The sequence below is a fragment of the Microcaecilia unicolor genome, chromosome 1 (genome assembly GCF_901765095.1).
Source record: "Microcaecilia unicolor chromosome 1, aMicUni1.1, whole genome shotgun sequence".
NCBI classification, from domain to species: Eukaryota; Metazoa; Chordata; class Amphibia; order Gymnophiona; family Siphonopidae; genus Microcaecilia; species Microcaecilia unicolor.
In genome coordinates this window covers 214,207,531-214,223,882 of record NC_044031.1, presented here as the reverse complement: position 1 = coordinate 214,223,882, position 16,352 = coordinate 214,207,531, and the positions used below count along the sequence as shown (strand labels likewise).

At 44.0% G+C, this 16,352-nt stretch overlaps 1 protein-coding gene across 1 annotated transcript in view; it reads left to right on the top strand.

Moving 5' to 3' along the window:
- EEPD1 (endonuclease/exonuclease/phosphatase family domain containing 1) overlaps positions 1-15,182 on the top strand; it is a 226,499-nt gene extending 211,317 nt beyond the window's left edge. Inside the window, exons 6-7 of the mRNA XM_030204174.1 lie at positions 2,876-3,070; positions 13,804-15,182. Of these exons, the coding sequence (XP_030060034.1) occupies positions 2,876-3,070; positions 13,804-14,003 (395 nt within the window). The 3' untranslated portion in view covers positions 14,004-15,182. The remainder of the gene's footprint in view (positions 1-2,875; positions 3,071-13,803) is intronic.
- Positions 15,183-16,352: the final 1,170 nt, after the last annotated feature.

The window sequence follows — 16,352 nt, the reverse complement described above, 5'->3', positions numbered from 1 at the left end:
TTGTATGCTGTTAAAATTGTAAGTTTGATGTTCTATACCTACTGTATACCGCCTTGGGTGAATCTGTTCATAAAGGTGGTTAATAAATCCCAATAAATAAAATTTCCTCTGTGAGTGTGCCAGATATGATTGGTATGCCAGGATTTCTAGGTTTTAGGTAGCATGTAGAATGTGGCCACAGAAGGATGGTTTGGTATGAGTTGGGTTTTTTTTTTAATGTGGCTGTACGAAGTGTTTTGATAAGATTTTTCAACTGTTTTGTATAATCCTGTGTGGGTTCTTCAGTATATTTTTGTGTGTCTATCAAACATATAAATGGCGAGTGACCGTACTCACTCGCAAATGCGCAGTAGAGACTTCCCTCTCTGTCCCGCCCCCGCATCAATACGTGATGACGGGGGCGGGACAGAGAGGAAAACTGTGCGAAGCCACCGACGTCGCTACCGCTCCCTCCCCCGAGATCGCCGCTACCGCTCCCCCCCCCCAAGGTCGCCGCCGCCCCCCCCCTCAACCCGGCCCAAGCACTCTCTTCAGTATTGAACTTACATTGGCGAAACGCAGCACGCAGATCAGCTGAGCTCCCGCCGCCCTTTCTTTCCTGCCTGTGTCCCGCCCTCGCCGACGTTTACGTCACATGAGGGCAGGACATACAGTGGGGGAAATAAGTATTTGATCCCTTGCTGATTTTGTAAGTTTGCCCACTGACAAAGACATGAGCAGCCCATAATTGAAGGGTAGGTTATTGGTAACAGTGAGAGATAGCACATCACAAATTAAATCCGGAAAATCACATTGTGGAAAGTATATGAATTTATTTGCATTCTGCAGAGGGAAATAAGTATTTAATCCCTCTGGCAAACAAGACCTAATACTTGGTGGCAAAACCCTTGTTGGCAAGCACAGCGGTCAGACGTCTTCTGTAGTTGATGATGAGGTTTGCACACATGTCAGGAGGAATTTTGGTCCACTCCTCTTTGCAGATCATCTCTAAATCATTAAGAGTTCTGGGCTGTCGCTTGGCAACTCGCAGCTTCAGCTCCCTCCATAAGTTTTCAATGGGATTAAGGTCTGGTGACTGGCTAGGGCACTCCATGACCCTAATGTGCTTCTTCCTGAGCCACTCCTTTGTTGCCTTGGCTGTATGTTTTGGGTCATTGTCGTGCTGGAAGACCCAGCCATGACCCATTTTTAAGGCCCTGGCGGAGGGAAGGAGGTTGTCACTCAGAATTGTACGGTACATGGCCCCATCCATTCTCCCATTGATGCGGTGAAGTAGTCCTGTGCCCTTAGCAGAGAAACACCCCCAAAACATAACATTTCCACCTCCATGCTTGACAGTGGGGACGGTGTTCTTTGGGTCATAGGCAGCATTTCTCTTCCTCCAAACACGGCGAGTTGAGTTCATGCCAAAGAGCTCAATTTTTGTCTCATCTGACCACAGCACCTTCTCCCAATCACTCTCGGCATCATCCAGGTGTTCACTGGCAAACTTCAGACGGGCCGTCACATGTGCCTTCCGGAGCAGGGGGACCTTGCGGGCACTGCAGGATTGCAATCCGTTATGTCGTAATGTGTTACCAATGGTTTTTGTGGTGACAGTGGTCCCAGCTGCCTTGAGATCATTGACAAGTTCCCCCCTTGTAGTTGTAGGCTGATTTCTAACCTTCCTCATGATCAAGGATACCCCACGAGGTGAGATTTTGCGTGGAGCCCCAGATCTTTGTCGATTGACAGTCATTTTGTACTTCTTCCATTTTCTTACTATGGCACCAACAGTTGTCTCCTTCTCGCCCAGCGTCTTACTGATGGTTTTGTAGCCCATTCCAGCCTTGTGCAGGTGTATGATCTTGTCCCTGACATCCTTAGACAGCTCCTTGCTCTTGGCCATTTTGTAGAGGTTAGAGTCTGACTGATTCACTGAGTCTGTGGACAGGTGTCTTTCATACAGGTGACCATTGCCGACAGCTGTCTGTCATGCAGGTAACGAGTTGATTTGGAGCATCTACCTGGTCTGTAGGGGCCAGATCTCTTACTGGTTGGTGGGGGATCAAATACTTATTTCCCTCTGCAGAATGCAAATAAATTCATATACTTTCCACAATGTGATTTTCCGGATTTAATTTGTGATGTGCTATCTCTCACTGTTACCAATAACCTACCCTTCAATTATGGGCTGCTCATGTCTTTGTCAGTGGGCAAACTTACAAAATCAGCAAGGGATCAAATACTTATTTTCCCCACTGTAGGCAGAGAAGGAAGGCCGACGGGAGCTCAACTGATCTGCGTGCTGCCTGCGTTTCGCCAATGTAAGTTCAATACCGAAGAGAGGGCCCGGGCCGGGTGCAGGGGTGGTGGCGGCGACTCCGGGGGACCGGTAGCGGTGACCTCGGGGGGGGGCTTGCCAAAACCCCATACTAGCCCGTTTTAACGGGCTCAGCGGCTAGTAATCAGTATAGAGCCTCCTTTGTGTGCAGGTTTGATGACGATGTTTTGATTATTTTGTAGGTTTTTTTTAACGGCAGCTCCTTCTGGTGGAGAGAGGTTGTACCAAATTTTCTTTTGTTTGCTTCACAGTTGTGATTTCACTCTGTCTGACGCTTTCTATGTAGTTGTCTAGTTTAGTTTATTGTTTTGTCCATCATGTAGGGTGAAATGTGTGTTCTTTTGTTTAAAATTGTGTTCCAGTCTCACAAGGAGTCTCTCTTTTGTAGAAATGTATCTTCAAGAGGAGTTTTCTAAAGAATTCTTCCAGGTCTGAGTATAGTTGAATTTCATCTAGTTTGCTGTAAAAAGACAGCAAATAGAACATGCAAAAGTTTTCTTTCTGTTTCTGGTTACAGAGCTTCTTTTAATCCACTGTTTTGTTTTTTTCTAGTGGAAAAGGACATAATCATATTAGGAAGTTTAAGTCGCTCACCAGATGGCAGTGATTTTGACATTTTGAGAAAAGAAAAATTTTATCACCTGGTTCCTGCCAATACATTCACAAACATAAGCACAAAGACTCCACAGGGTTCGAAGTCACTGGACAACATCTGGATTAATCGAAGCCTGAAGAAAGCTTTTACAGGTATCCCATCTTTTGTATATCAGATTCCTTTAAAGAGAGTGGCAGATGTTAATGGACAGACTAGATGGACCAAGTGATCCTTTTCTCTGGTCCTCTGTGTTTCCATTTTCTAATACTCTGGAAAACAGCATATTATATGTACTGGGCATATGTGCTGAAGGGAGCTGATTGGATCCTCTTGTTACTTAGCCATCTATATGAAAACAAAATGTGTCAGATTTAGTGAGACGACCTCGCCTCAGGAACCATACAACCAGCAACGCAGATCAGGGGCAAATCCCGAGGAGTGACATTTTATACTGTCGTTGAACCAGTGCTCACCAGTAGGCCTTGGTTTATTGTCTCCTCTTCTCTCTCTTCCCTGTGCATGAGGCTGGCAAAAAGGGAAGCATGGTAAGCACTGACAGAATTACGGATGAAATTTCCCTCTCTTCCTATGTGGCTGGCATGTGAAGCTAACACCAGTCATCCGCGGCACACACACACACACACCCCAACACACACCTCAAGCAGTGGGTTATTATTAGACATAAAATGGAATCCGTTTGAATCTACTGGCAAGTGAAGGAGAAGGGTGCACTAAGGAGGGCATAGTAATTGTTTGCATAGGGAAAGAAAACAGGAAGCACCAGTCCTGGCTCCTTGATAGGAACTTGTTAACATACACGGCCTTAATAAATACCAATAAATAAATATCCTAGTATTTACGCAGTATTATTTCATGAATCTGAGGACTATTTAGCTGTACCAGGTTTGTGATGGACAAAGTGGTATATAAATTATTCTGTCTATATTAAGACTGTTGTGCTCATATGTATTACTAGACAGCCAGCTAAACCAGCAGCTCAACATCCACAAGGAAGACCCTGTTTTTCCTGAATTTCAACTGCTTATCACAAGAATAAACAAAACCATAACTTACTTCATGCAGTAGCTGAACTCAGTCCTTCTGCCCGAGCAGGAAAGTCTTTGAATTGGATATTTACAGTTACTAACAGACTGACAAACATTGCGGAGAGGTGGATATGGAGTGTCTGGTAAATGCATTGATTTATTGCAGAGAGGGTGGAGTAATATAGAACGTAAATTGAGAAAGCTGAGAAGTTGGGCAAAAAGGTGGGATGTTGGACTTAAGAGAAAGTGTTGTGAAAAGAGAGAGGAGTCAAAGCAAGTACTGTATACACTAACCCAAAATACAGACAATTTGCAGGGGAAGAGAAAGCAAAATGATCCACAAGGTTAGAGGGCAGGAAAGATACCAAAAGGGTCAGTACCTGACACTAGGGCATAAAACCAGGGGCGTAGCCAGACCTCGTGGTAGGAGGGGGCCAGAGCCCGAGGTGAGGGGGCAATTTTGGTCTGCCACCTTGGCGCTGCCACTGCCACCTCGTCACCCCCCCCCTGCCGCCGTGCCACTCCCCACCCACTGCTGCAGCAAATACCTTGGCTGGCAGGGGTCCCCAACCCCCCGCCAGCTGAAACCTTCTCCAGCGCTGCCGCGTTGCCTGCCCTGCTCTCTCTTCCCCCTCACGCCCTGTACGCTCCTTAAAAGGACGTGAGGGGGAAGAAAGAGCAGAGCAGACAATGCGGCGGTGCAGGAGACCGGCGCTGGACAAGGCTTGGGGACCCCCACCAGCAAAACTAGGGGCCCAGAGGAAAATTGAGGGGACCCAGGCCCCCATGGTCCCATGTAGCTATGCGGGGCAGAGAGGGAAGTCTCTACTGCGCATTTGCGAGTGAGTACGACACTCGCCTTTTATATGTTTGATATATATATACAGTGGGGGAAATAAGTATTTGATCCCTTACTGATTTTGTAAGTGTGCCCACTGACAAAGACATGAGCAGCCCATAATTGAAGGGTAGGTTATTGGTAACAGTGAGAGATAGCACATCACAAATTAAATCCGGAAAATCACATTGTGGAAAGTATATGAATTTATTTGCATTCTGCAGAGGGAAATAAGTATTTGATCCCTCTGGCAAACAAGACCTAATACTTGGTGGCAAAACCCTTGTTGGCAAGCACAGCGGTCAGACGTCTTCTGTAGTTGATGATGAGGTTTGCACACATGTCAGGAGGAATTTTGGTCCACTCCTCTTTGCAGATCATCTCTAAATCATTAAGAGTTCTGGGCTGTCGCTTGGCAACTCGCAGCTTCAGCTCCCTCCATAAGTTTTCAATGGGATTAAGGTCTGGTGACTGGCTAGGCCACTCCATGACCCTAATGTGCTTCTTCCTGAGCCACTCCTTTGTTGCCTTGGCTGTATGTTTTGGGTCATTGTCGTGCTGGAAGACCCAGCCACGACCCATTTTTAAGGCCCTGGCGGAGGGAAGGAGGTTGTCACTCAGAATTGCACGGTACATGGCCCCATCCATTCTCCCATTGATGCGGTGAAGTAGTCCTGTGCCCTTAGCAGAGAAACACCCCCAAAACATAACATTTCCACCTCCATGCTTGACAGTGGGGACGGTGTTCTTTGGGTCATAGGCAGCATTTCTCTTCCTCCAAACACGGCGAGTTGAGTTCATGCCAAAGAGCTCAATTTTTGTCTCATCTGACCACAGCACCTTCTCCCAATCACTCTCGGCATCATCCAGGTGTTCACTGGCAAACTTCAGACGGGCCGTCACATGTGCCTTCCGGAGCAGGGGGACCTTGCGGGCACTGCAGGATTGCAATCCGTTATGTCGTAATGTGTTACCAATGGTTTTCGTGGTGACAGTGGTCCCAGCTGCCTTGAGATCATTGACAAGTTCCCCCCTTGTAGTTGTAGGCTGATTTCTAACCTTCCTCATGATCAAGGATACCCCACGAGGTGAGATTTTGCGTGGAGCCCCAGATCCTTGTCGATTGACTGTCATTTTGTACTTCTTCCATTTTCTTACTATGGCACCAACAGTTGTCTCCTTCTCGCCCAGCGTCTTACTGATGGTTTTGTAGCCCATTCCAGCCTTGTGCAGGTGTATGATCTTGTCCCTGACATCCTTAGACAGCTCCTTGCTCTTGGCCATTTTGTAGAGGTTAGAGTCTGACTGATTCACTGAGTCTGTGGACAGGTGTCTTTCATACAGGTGACCATTGCCGACAGCTGTCTGTCATGCAGGTAACGAGTTGATTTGGAGCATCTACCTGGTCTGTAGGGGCCAGATCTCTTACTGGTTGGTGGGGGATCAAATACTTATTTCCCTCTGCAGAATGCAAATAAATTCATATACTTTCCACAATGTGATTTTCCGGATTTAATTTGTGATGTGCTATCTCTCACTGTTACCAATAACCTACCCTTCAATTATGGGCTGCTCATGTCTTTGTCAGTGGGCACACTTACAAAATCAGCAAGGGATCAAATACTTATTTCCCCCACTGTATATATATATATATCTGTGATTAATGTGCAAAATTTGTTAGTTTTCTGTGACAAATTTGCATCTCTAGCCTTGAAGAGCTAGCATTTCAACAGATGTGCAGACTGGAGGGGAAAGGTATTTTCTTCAATTTGTGAAGCCCCTTAGATGATCATTTTACTGAAAGTGGCCATGAGCCGGATTCATTAAATGGCACCCAGTGTTGGGCTCCAGAAAGATTCATGCTAAGCTCCTGTTGTCTAAAGGGCACTCTGCGTCAAGTGCCCTTTATAGAATAGTCCTGTGGATTATTTTTGTTAAATTTAATGCCTGTTTTCAAAACTGTACTTAAATTCCTTTTTCCTTAATCCAGTGGTTCCCAAACCTGGTCCTGGAGGCACCCCAGCCAGTCAGGTTTTCAGGATACCCACAATGAATATTCATGAGAGAGCTTTGCATGCATTGCCTCCACTGCTTGCAAATCTCTCTCACAAATATTCACTGAGAGTATCCTGAAAACCTGGCCTGGCTGGGGTGCCTCCAGGACCAAGTTTGGGAACCACTGCCTTAATCAAAGTTTTCTTTGATCTATATCACTTATAAAGCATTTGAAAAAAAAAAAAGAATAGTGCTTAGCACCAATTCCAGTGTTCAGTTTTGGGCACAACGAATTACCCCTGCTGAAGCCTGGTGTAAATCCTCGCACCCAACTGATGGCAGTTAGGCGCACAGCTGACCCTGTTCTATAACACCGCGCCTAAATTTTGGGAGCACACCTGACCGTCCCACACTCTTCCCATGGCCACACCCCCTTTTGAGTTGCATGTGAGAATTTAGATGCACTGCGTTATAGAATACCACACAGGCAGATCAGCGCACAAATCCTAATTAGTGCCAGTTACTCTCAGTAATTGATTGTTAATGGCTTGTTACCTAATTAGCTGATTGTGGATCTAGGATCTGTGCTCAAATTTGGACGCCATTTGCGGAATCCAGGGGTATATGGCTTTGTATTAACCAGTGTTCCACACATGGTGATGCCAACTTGGCCTTATTTAATGTTAAGTGGATGAACAGAAATCAGTGTTGAAATATTACAGTCTAGTAACTAGCTTCACGGAAAGCAAGTTAACAGAATTAGTATGCTCATAACCTGGGATTCTGTTCACATTGCCTGTGATGTTTTGGTTTACATTGAAAAACATGTAGATTACACCCCCCCCCCCCCCCCCCCCCCACCAGACATAACCTCCTTGCTTTCCATTCCCTAATGGTATAGTCACTTTCCCTTCCCTTTTCCCCAGCACAATTGCCTTTTCTCTCTCCAGATACCCATAGTCCTTGGTCTTCATTCCTAGTCCTCAGGGGCCACTAATAGGTTTTCACCCCCAAGTCCCTATTCTTTACTCCCAATCCTCAAAGGCTACCAATAGGTCATATTTTCAGGATATCCATATTGAATGTGCATACAAGAGATTTGTATGCCAGTACTGGCAATGTATGCAAATCTCTCTCATGCATATTCATTAGGGGTATCTTAAAAAACTGACTTGTTTGTGGCCCTCAAGGACCGTGAGTAAAGACGAGGGTCCTAAGCGAATCATCTGTCTTTTTTCTCCCCTTATCATAATATCCTTTATGTGGCAAGTTGATTTGGTATGATTTATTCACTTATTATATTGCTTTACACAATGTGGCATCAAAACTGTTTGCAATAGTCAAAAACAAATAATAAAATCCCTAATTTAAAAAAAACCACAAAACAGAAAATAAAACAAATATACAGCCTAATCAGTTAGACAATCTAATAGCTGCAACTTAAAATTCATAACTTTTTTTTTTTTTACAGCACAAGAGTTTGAACAAAGAACCATAGGCCCTGTTTACTAAGCCTCGCTGTAGACATTCAAACTTTTAGCGCATACTGAAAATTAGTGTTGGCTAATGGTAGAGACATCCATTATATTCCTATGGGTGTCTCTAGCGTTAGCACACGCTAATTTTTAGCACATGCTAAAAGGTTTGTGTGCCTCCAGCATGGCTTAGTAAACAGGGCCTAATGTTTTTAGAGGTTTTCTGAAGATCAAATAATTGCTGCCTTCCCTCATTTTCTGGGATAACTCATTCCACAGTAAAGGCCCCATGTAAACTGCTTGCTTCCCTCTGCAGCTGGAATGACACAGGTGTGTGTAGTTTCTTGCAGTTATGGGGTCATCTATGGTTGTGACTGCAGAAGGAAGCTGACAGTGGATAATAAAGGAGCAGCAGCAGTTTAGATGTTACCAGCTCAAATCATGCAGACCCAGGGAACATGGACGAGAAGACAAAACATTCCTGTGGAGGCCACTGGAAACATTTCTTGGTTGAAAGCACGACTTTAGCTACAAACTAAAACTAACTATTTATTTTTATTCTAATATTTCATTTACAAAATTATCATGAAGATATAGGTTACTATCAAACGTTTTATATTATTGTACTATATCCAGCTCAAGTCCACAAATGGGGTCTCCAATAGCACATAGGAGAAATATTTTAATAAATCTTTGAAGAATTTGGCCTCAGAAAAAAGTAGAGAGGTGTGGTAGCCGTGTTAGTCCACTCTTAAAGGTTATCAATAGAAATCAAACAAAATAAAACATGGAAAAGAAAATAAGATGATACCTTTTTTATTGGACATAACTTAATACATTTCTTGATTAGCTTTCGAAGGTTGCCCTTCTTCCTCAGATTGGAAATAAGCAAATACTATCTGCTACCTCATTTGCTTATTTCCGATCTGACGAAGAAGGGCAACCTTCGAAAGCTAATCAAGAAATGTATTAAGTTATGTCCAATAAAAAAAGTATCATCTTATTTTCTTTTCCATGTTTTATTTTGTTTGATTTCTATTGATAGCCTCAGAAAAAGACCCGCCCTGTAAGGCGTACAAAACCCCAACCTTGGCTGACTTCTAATATCCGCTACCTACGTTCCTGTACCCGCTCCGCCGAACGCCTCTGGCGGAAATCTCGGGCCCTTGCTGATTTCTTACACTTTAAGTTCATGCTGACCTCCTTCCAATCTGCTCTTTTACGTGCCAAACAGGATTATTATGTCCAACTGACCAACTCTCTTGGCTCTAATCCTCGACTTCTCTTCACCACATTGAACTCTCTGCTCAAGGTGCCCCCTCCCCCAACTCCCCCTTCATTATCTCCTCAGACCCTTGCTGAATTCTTTCACAACAAGGTTCAAAAGATAAACCTTGCTTTCTCTACCTCACCACCTCTCCCTCCACTAGTCCGTTCCCCTCTCTCGCCTTCCCCTCATTCCCTTTCCTCCTTTCCTGAAGTTACTATTGAGGAAACTACACTTCTCCTTTCTTCCTCAAAATGTACCACCTGTTCCTCTGATCCCATTCCCACCCACCTTCTTAATGCCATCTCTCCTACTCTTATTCCTTTTATCTGTCACATTCTCAACCTCTCACTTTCCACTGCGACTGTCCCTGCTGCCTTTAAACATGCTGTGGTCACACCTCTCCTTAAGAAGCCTTCACTTGACCCTACTTGTCCCTCTAATTACCGACCCATCTCCCTCCTTCCTTTTCTCTCCAAATTACTTGAGCGTGCTGTTCACCGCCGCTGCCTTGATTTTCTCTCCTCACATGCTATTCTTGACCCATTACAATCTGGTTTTCGCCCTCTCCACTCAACCGAAACTGCGCTTACTAAAGTCTCCAATGACCTATTACTGGCTAAATCCAGAGGTCAATATTCCATCCTCATTCTTCTTGATCTTTCCGCTGCTTTTGACACTGTCGATCACAGCATACTTCTCGATACCCTGTCCTCACTTGGATTCCAGGGCTCTGTCCTTTCCTGGTTCTCTTCCTACCTCTCCCTCCGCACCTTTAGTGTTCACTCTGGTGGATCCTCTTCTACTTCTATCCCTCTGCCTGTCGGCGTACCTCAGGGTTCTGTTCTTGGTCCCCTCCTCTTTTCTATCTACACTTCTTCCCTTGGTTCATTAATCTCATCCCATGGCTTTTCCTACCATCTCTATGCTGATGATTCCCAAATCTACCTTTCTACCCCTGATATCTCACCTTGCATCCAAACCAAAGTTTCAGCGTGCTTGTCTGACATTGCTGCCTGGATGTCTCAACGCCACCTGAAATTAAATATGACCAAAACCGAGCTTCTCATTTTCCCCCCCCAAACCCACCTCCCCGCTGCCCCCGTTTTCTATTTCTGTTGATGGCTCTCTCATTCTCCCTGTCTCCTCAGCTCGAAACCTTGGGGTCATCTTTGACTCTTCTCTCTTCTTCTCTGCTCATATCCAGCAGACCGCCAAGACCTGTCGTTTCCTTCTTTACAACATCCGTAAAATCCGCCCCTTTCTTTCCGAGCACTCTTCCAAAACCCTCATCCACACCCTTGTCACCTCTCGTCTAGACTACTGCAATCTGCTTCTTGCTGGCCTCCCACTTAATCACCTCTCCCCTCTCCAGTCGGTTCAAAACTCTGCTGCCCATCTCATCTTCCGCCCGGGTCGCTTTACTCATACTACCCCTCTCCTCAAGACCCTTCACTGGCTCCCTATCCATTTTCGCATCCTGTTCAAACTTCTTCTACTAACCTATAAATGTACTCACTCTGCTGCTCCCCAGTATCTCTCCACACTCGTCCTTCCCTACACCCCTTCCCGTGCACTCCGCTCCATGGATAAATCCTTCTTATCTGTTCCCTTCTCCACTACTGCCAACTCCAGACTTCGCGCCTTCTGTCTCGCTGCACCCTACGCCTGGAATAAACTTCCTGAGCCCCTACGTCTTGCCCCATCCTTGGCCACCTTTAAATCTAGACTGAAAGCCCACCTCTTTAACATTGCTTTTGACTCGTAACCACTCGCCTCCACCTACCCTCCTCTCTTCCTTCCCGTTCACATTAATTGATTTGATTTGCTTACTTTATTTATTTTTTGTCCATTAGATTGTAAGCTCTTTGAGCAGGGACTGTCTTTCTTCTATGTTTGTGCAGCGCTGCGTATGCCTTGTAGCGCTATAGAAATGCTAAATAGTAGTAGTAGTAGTAGTAGTAGAAAAAGAATCGCCTCAGTCAGATCCTCCTTCATGGATGCCCTCAAATCTGATCTAATTATTCTCAAAGCAGGGAACAACCTCTCAACACTAACTTGGGTCAGTGGTAAAGCAGAAACCATCAGAGCAACATCTCTAATAGTTTCAGGATATAAAGGAATAGCTTTTTGCACTGTTTTGATGAACAATTACATTTTTCAATTTCTTTTAGTGCAAGTGAGAAATTAAGTTGAAATTTACTCAATTTGTTCTCTATGTGTTTGGAGGAATCATTTTCTATGCGGAGATGCTTTGCATGCTCTTTCTGATCCAGATGTTTATCAAAATCAAATTAATCCTCAGTTGGTGTTAGTATTGCAATGTCTTCAGTCTCCTCAACTTCTTCCTCCTGACATTCATAGAACCCATTCATTCTGTGACTTCTTGCAGAGCAACTTAGTCAGCTGTTCATCTTCCAGAAGAATCTGGTGCATGCATTAACAGCTGCCGAAAGAATCGTATCTTCTAATAATTGTGCCTCTCTTTGTGTCATTGAAGCAGAATTGCCATCTGCAATTAACCCTCCTTTTTTTGGGAAAGACAAAACATCAGGTTCTTCAATTCCTTCAAGAACATACCTGGAGTTAAATCCTCAGCTTGTAATTTTTCAGTCGCTGTAAATGGGTGACTGAGCAACTCTTCCAATTCTGTCACCTGTGTGCACTGACGTTCACTTAGTATCACTGGAGGGTTTAACAAGCGATAAGCCTGTGTTGGGCTTACCACCACTTAGTAAAATGAGCCCTTGGGTTATTTAAATCAAACCAAAAACTGATATCCTTGCTGTAGATCTCAGAGAGCACTGCCCCCATCAAATATAGGACAATCAGAATAATACTACTACTACTTAACATTTCTAAAGCGCTACTAGGGTTACGCAGCGCTGTACAATTTAACATGGAAGGACAGTCCCTGCTCAAGGAGCTTACAATTTAAAGACAAGTGTACAATCTAAAAGACGGGTGTACAATCTAAAAGACAAGTGTAGAGTCAATCTGATAGGGCATACTATATTTCTCGAGAGGTTAGGTGCCAAAGGCAGCATTGAAGATGTGAGTTTTAAGCAGGGATTTGAAGATGGGTAGGGAGGGGGCTTGGCGTAGGGGTTGAGGAAGATTGTTCCAGGCATAGGGTGAGGCAAGGCAGAATGAGCGGAGCCTGGAGTTGGCAGTGGTGGAGAAGGGTACTGAAAGAAGGGATTTGTCCTGTGAGCGGAGGTTACGGGCGGGAACATAGGGGGAGATGAGGGTAGAGAGGTAGTGAGGAGCCGCAGACCGGGTGCATTTGTAGGTAAGGAGTAGAAGCTTGAATTGTATGCGGTATCTGATCGGAAGCCAGTGAAGTGACTTGAGGAGAGGGGTGATATGAGTATATCGGTTCTGGCGGAATATAAGACATGTGGCAGCGTTCTGAACTGATTGAAGGGGGGATAGATGGCTAAGTGGGAGGGCCGGTAAGGAGTAAGTTGCAGTAGTCAAGGCGAGAGGTAATGAGAGCGTGGACGAGAGTTTGTGTGGTGTGCTCAGAGAGGAAAGGGCGAATTTTGCTGATGTTGAAGAGGAAGAAGCGACAGGTCTTGGCAGTCTGTTGGATATGCGCAGAGAAGGAGAGGGAGGAGTCAAAGATGACTCCGAGGTTGCGGGCAGATGGGACGGGGAGGATGAGGGTGTTATCAACTGAGTAGAGAGTGATAAAATAATAGACAAATAATAATAGACAAATGCAGGCAGTTGCCTTAGTGGTCCTTAACGTATAGGGTTTCTAATACAAACATTAGTAACTGGCTGCCATTCCAAGTGGGGAAAAACTCTATACACAAGATCATTTTTATTAGTGGCAGTAATATTCTGACTGTCCTATATTTGATGGGAGCAATCCTCTCTGCGATCTGGAGCAAAGATATTTTGTTTGTTTTAGTTTGCTATCCAGTTATATTTTTTGGTAATTGAAATACCCAGTTTGTTAGCTTCCCTAATTTCTGCTAACATTTCTATATTTGCACCTCTTCTGGACTAAGAACTGAGCTCTAGTATACTTAAGTGTCTGTGTTTAGCACTTTAAATTCTAAAATAAAACTATTCCCTAAACTACCTTTGCTAAATAAGCAGAGTAAGTTAAAATAAGGACACTGAGATTACCTGTTTAACTCTGTCTACCTTTTTCCAAGTTTAAATGCAATTTCCCAACTGGTAAAATATACACTAATGAAGTTTTCTTCCTCTCTGGAAGTCCTCTCACAGCACCACTTTTTCCTTTTCACAGGTCACTGGGCTGTTGTGAGAGAAGGCCTCACAAACCCTTGGATCCCAGACAACTGGTCCTGGGGTGGTGTGGCTTCAGATCATTGCCCTGTGTTAGCTGAATTTTACTTGGAAAAGGACTGGAGCAAGAAGGAGGTGATCCGCAACGGAAGCAGGATGACCGTTGAACGTAACGAATCAAACACAAAGCATGAACGATGATGCGGATGAGACGAACATTCGTTGTTTTTTCTTCACAGAGAAGGGGTGTGGGTGCAGTGTCAGAAAGACAATTCATCATACCGGTTCCCCCTGTCCATCCACTTGCACTCCATGATCGAGACTTTACTGTGAATCCGGAACCGGAACTGTCTTTGTCTTGGGAATTGGATTTCCATACCCCCTCCCCATTTTAGAGTATTTTGTTACAGTAGATCAATTTAAAAGCCTTTGAAAAGGAGACACTATAGACACTTGCCTGGACATTTTCATGACAGGCATATCAGAATTTGGGAAGAAAAATGCACTTTCAAACCTCTGTTAAAAACTTTTTATAAAATGTTTTCCCTGTAAAAGAAAAGTAGCAGGAGAGCCATTTAACACTGCTGGCAAAGATTAACAGAGCAAAAATACTTGCTAGTAATGACATTGAATAACATTTATTTCCAACAAATGGGCAGTTGTAAATTGTATAAAAAAATATTTACTGTGATTCTGATACGTGTTTTTCTAAAGTTGGTGTTGGTCTATACCAAATTTTTCAGTACACTACAGTAATCTTTTCCACGATCACAGTGAGCCTACATTGTCTATCAGTTAAAGAATTTGCGGGAATTATGCAACAGTGGTAAAACCATGACCTGAACATACCCTTCATCATTTCTAGTACTAGTGCCAGAATGTCAGGCCTGCATTGTGCATTCATTGGAATTCCATATAATGCTTGCAGCAAAAGCAGCAGATATTCAGCAGAATTGTAGAAAAATCTTTAACATAGCCTTTCCATGTAATGGAGCATGCTCCGTGGCTTAGAAGTTTGTTTCGGGGTTTTTGTTAATCCTTACCATTTGAAGCACAATATACAATTTTAGGCTTCTCATATGGAAGCTGTCCTAACATAAATGCTATACTAAATACTGCCATGTGCTACCACCTTGTGAATGCTCTGTGATACCGCAAGATAATTCAAATCATCTTTTTAAAAAAAACCTACACTATTTTGTAAAGAAAACAAGTGGTTTAAGATGCACACTTTTGGGACCACCTTGGCCCTCAACTTTTTTTTTCCAGTTTGAAGGATCTTTTTTCAACACCCCAGGAAATGAAAGGGGCTCATTAAGGGCCCCTTTTACTAAGCCGCATTAGGCTCTATGCACGCCCAACACGCGCCAAAATGAACTTACTGCCTGACTACCGCCTGCCTTTTGCAGTAATTTCATTTTTGGTGCGCATTTGCTACACGCGTCTGGAAAATGTTTTTTATTTTCGGACGCGTGTAGCGGACGGATGTCAAGTGGCATCTTACCGCGTAGGTCCTTAGGTCTATGGCTGGCGGTAAGGTCAGACACCCAAAATGGACCTGCAGCAATTGTGATTTTGCCGCATGTCCATTTTTGGCAAAACTTTTTAAAAGGCATTTTTGGTACATGCGCTGAAAAATATTTTTGCGTGCACCCAAAACCCGTGCCTACACTATCACAAGCCACTTTTTACCGCGGTTTTTTAAAAGGAGCCCACAAGATCTTAAGCAGGTTCCCTTTGCACAAAGCAAGCATACTCAAGGTAAGCACAGCTGAGGTGTAACTGTTTTTCTTCTAAGCAATATCATCTAACAGCTCATTGAGGTGCTTCATATTTGTGTCTGAGCTTTCATACATTACTCAATATAGTAAACAAGCCCATATAGGGGATTAATTCATTTGCATGTAATAGAATGCCATTTGCCTAAATTGTGTACTTATAACTTAGACACCTTTCCACAGTAGCTAAACCTACCTGTACCTCAAAAATAGAGTGGAGACGTTGCCTAGTTATATCAGAGGGTTGAGAATAGGGGACACCAGGATTTAAATCCCATTCTTCCAATGGAAAGTCACTACACCTTCCATAGCTTCAGGCATGTACTAATGATTGCGAGCCACACTTCCTTCAAGGTAATAATGTTTGGAATTGAAGCCAGTAATTACCATTCTGAATGCAGCTTTCCAGCCACAGTGCTGTAGGATTAGGCTGTCTATGCCCCATGGGGAAATTCAGCAAAGACCTTTTCCAAGAGCCAGAGAAATACCTCTTCTTACTGGTCCCAAGATTTGTTCCTTGATCTTGCAGCCGTGTGACCCCCAATCGCATCCATATATATAGAGACTTTACCACTCAGTCTAACCTCCTTACTTTTCTCTTAAGGTATCATCCCTCTCCTCCGTCACTGACTTTGTGTTGGATCTTCAGGCTATTATTGCCCATCAGTCCATGACTACTAGCTATGGTGTTTTCCTGAAGGACCTTAACTTGCACTTAGACGATGCCAATGAGCCTTTTATTTATTTATTATTTGTTTATCATGGACTTTCT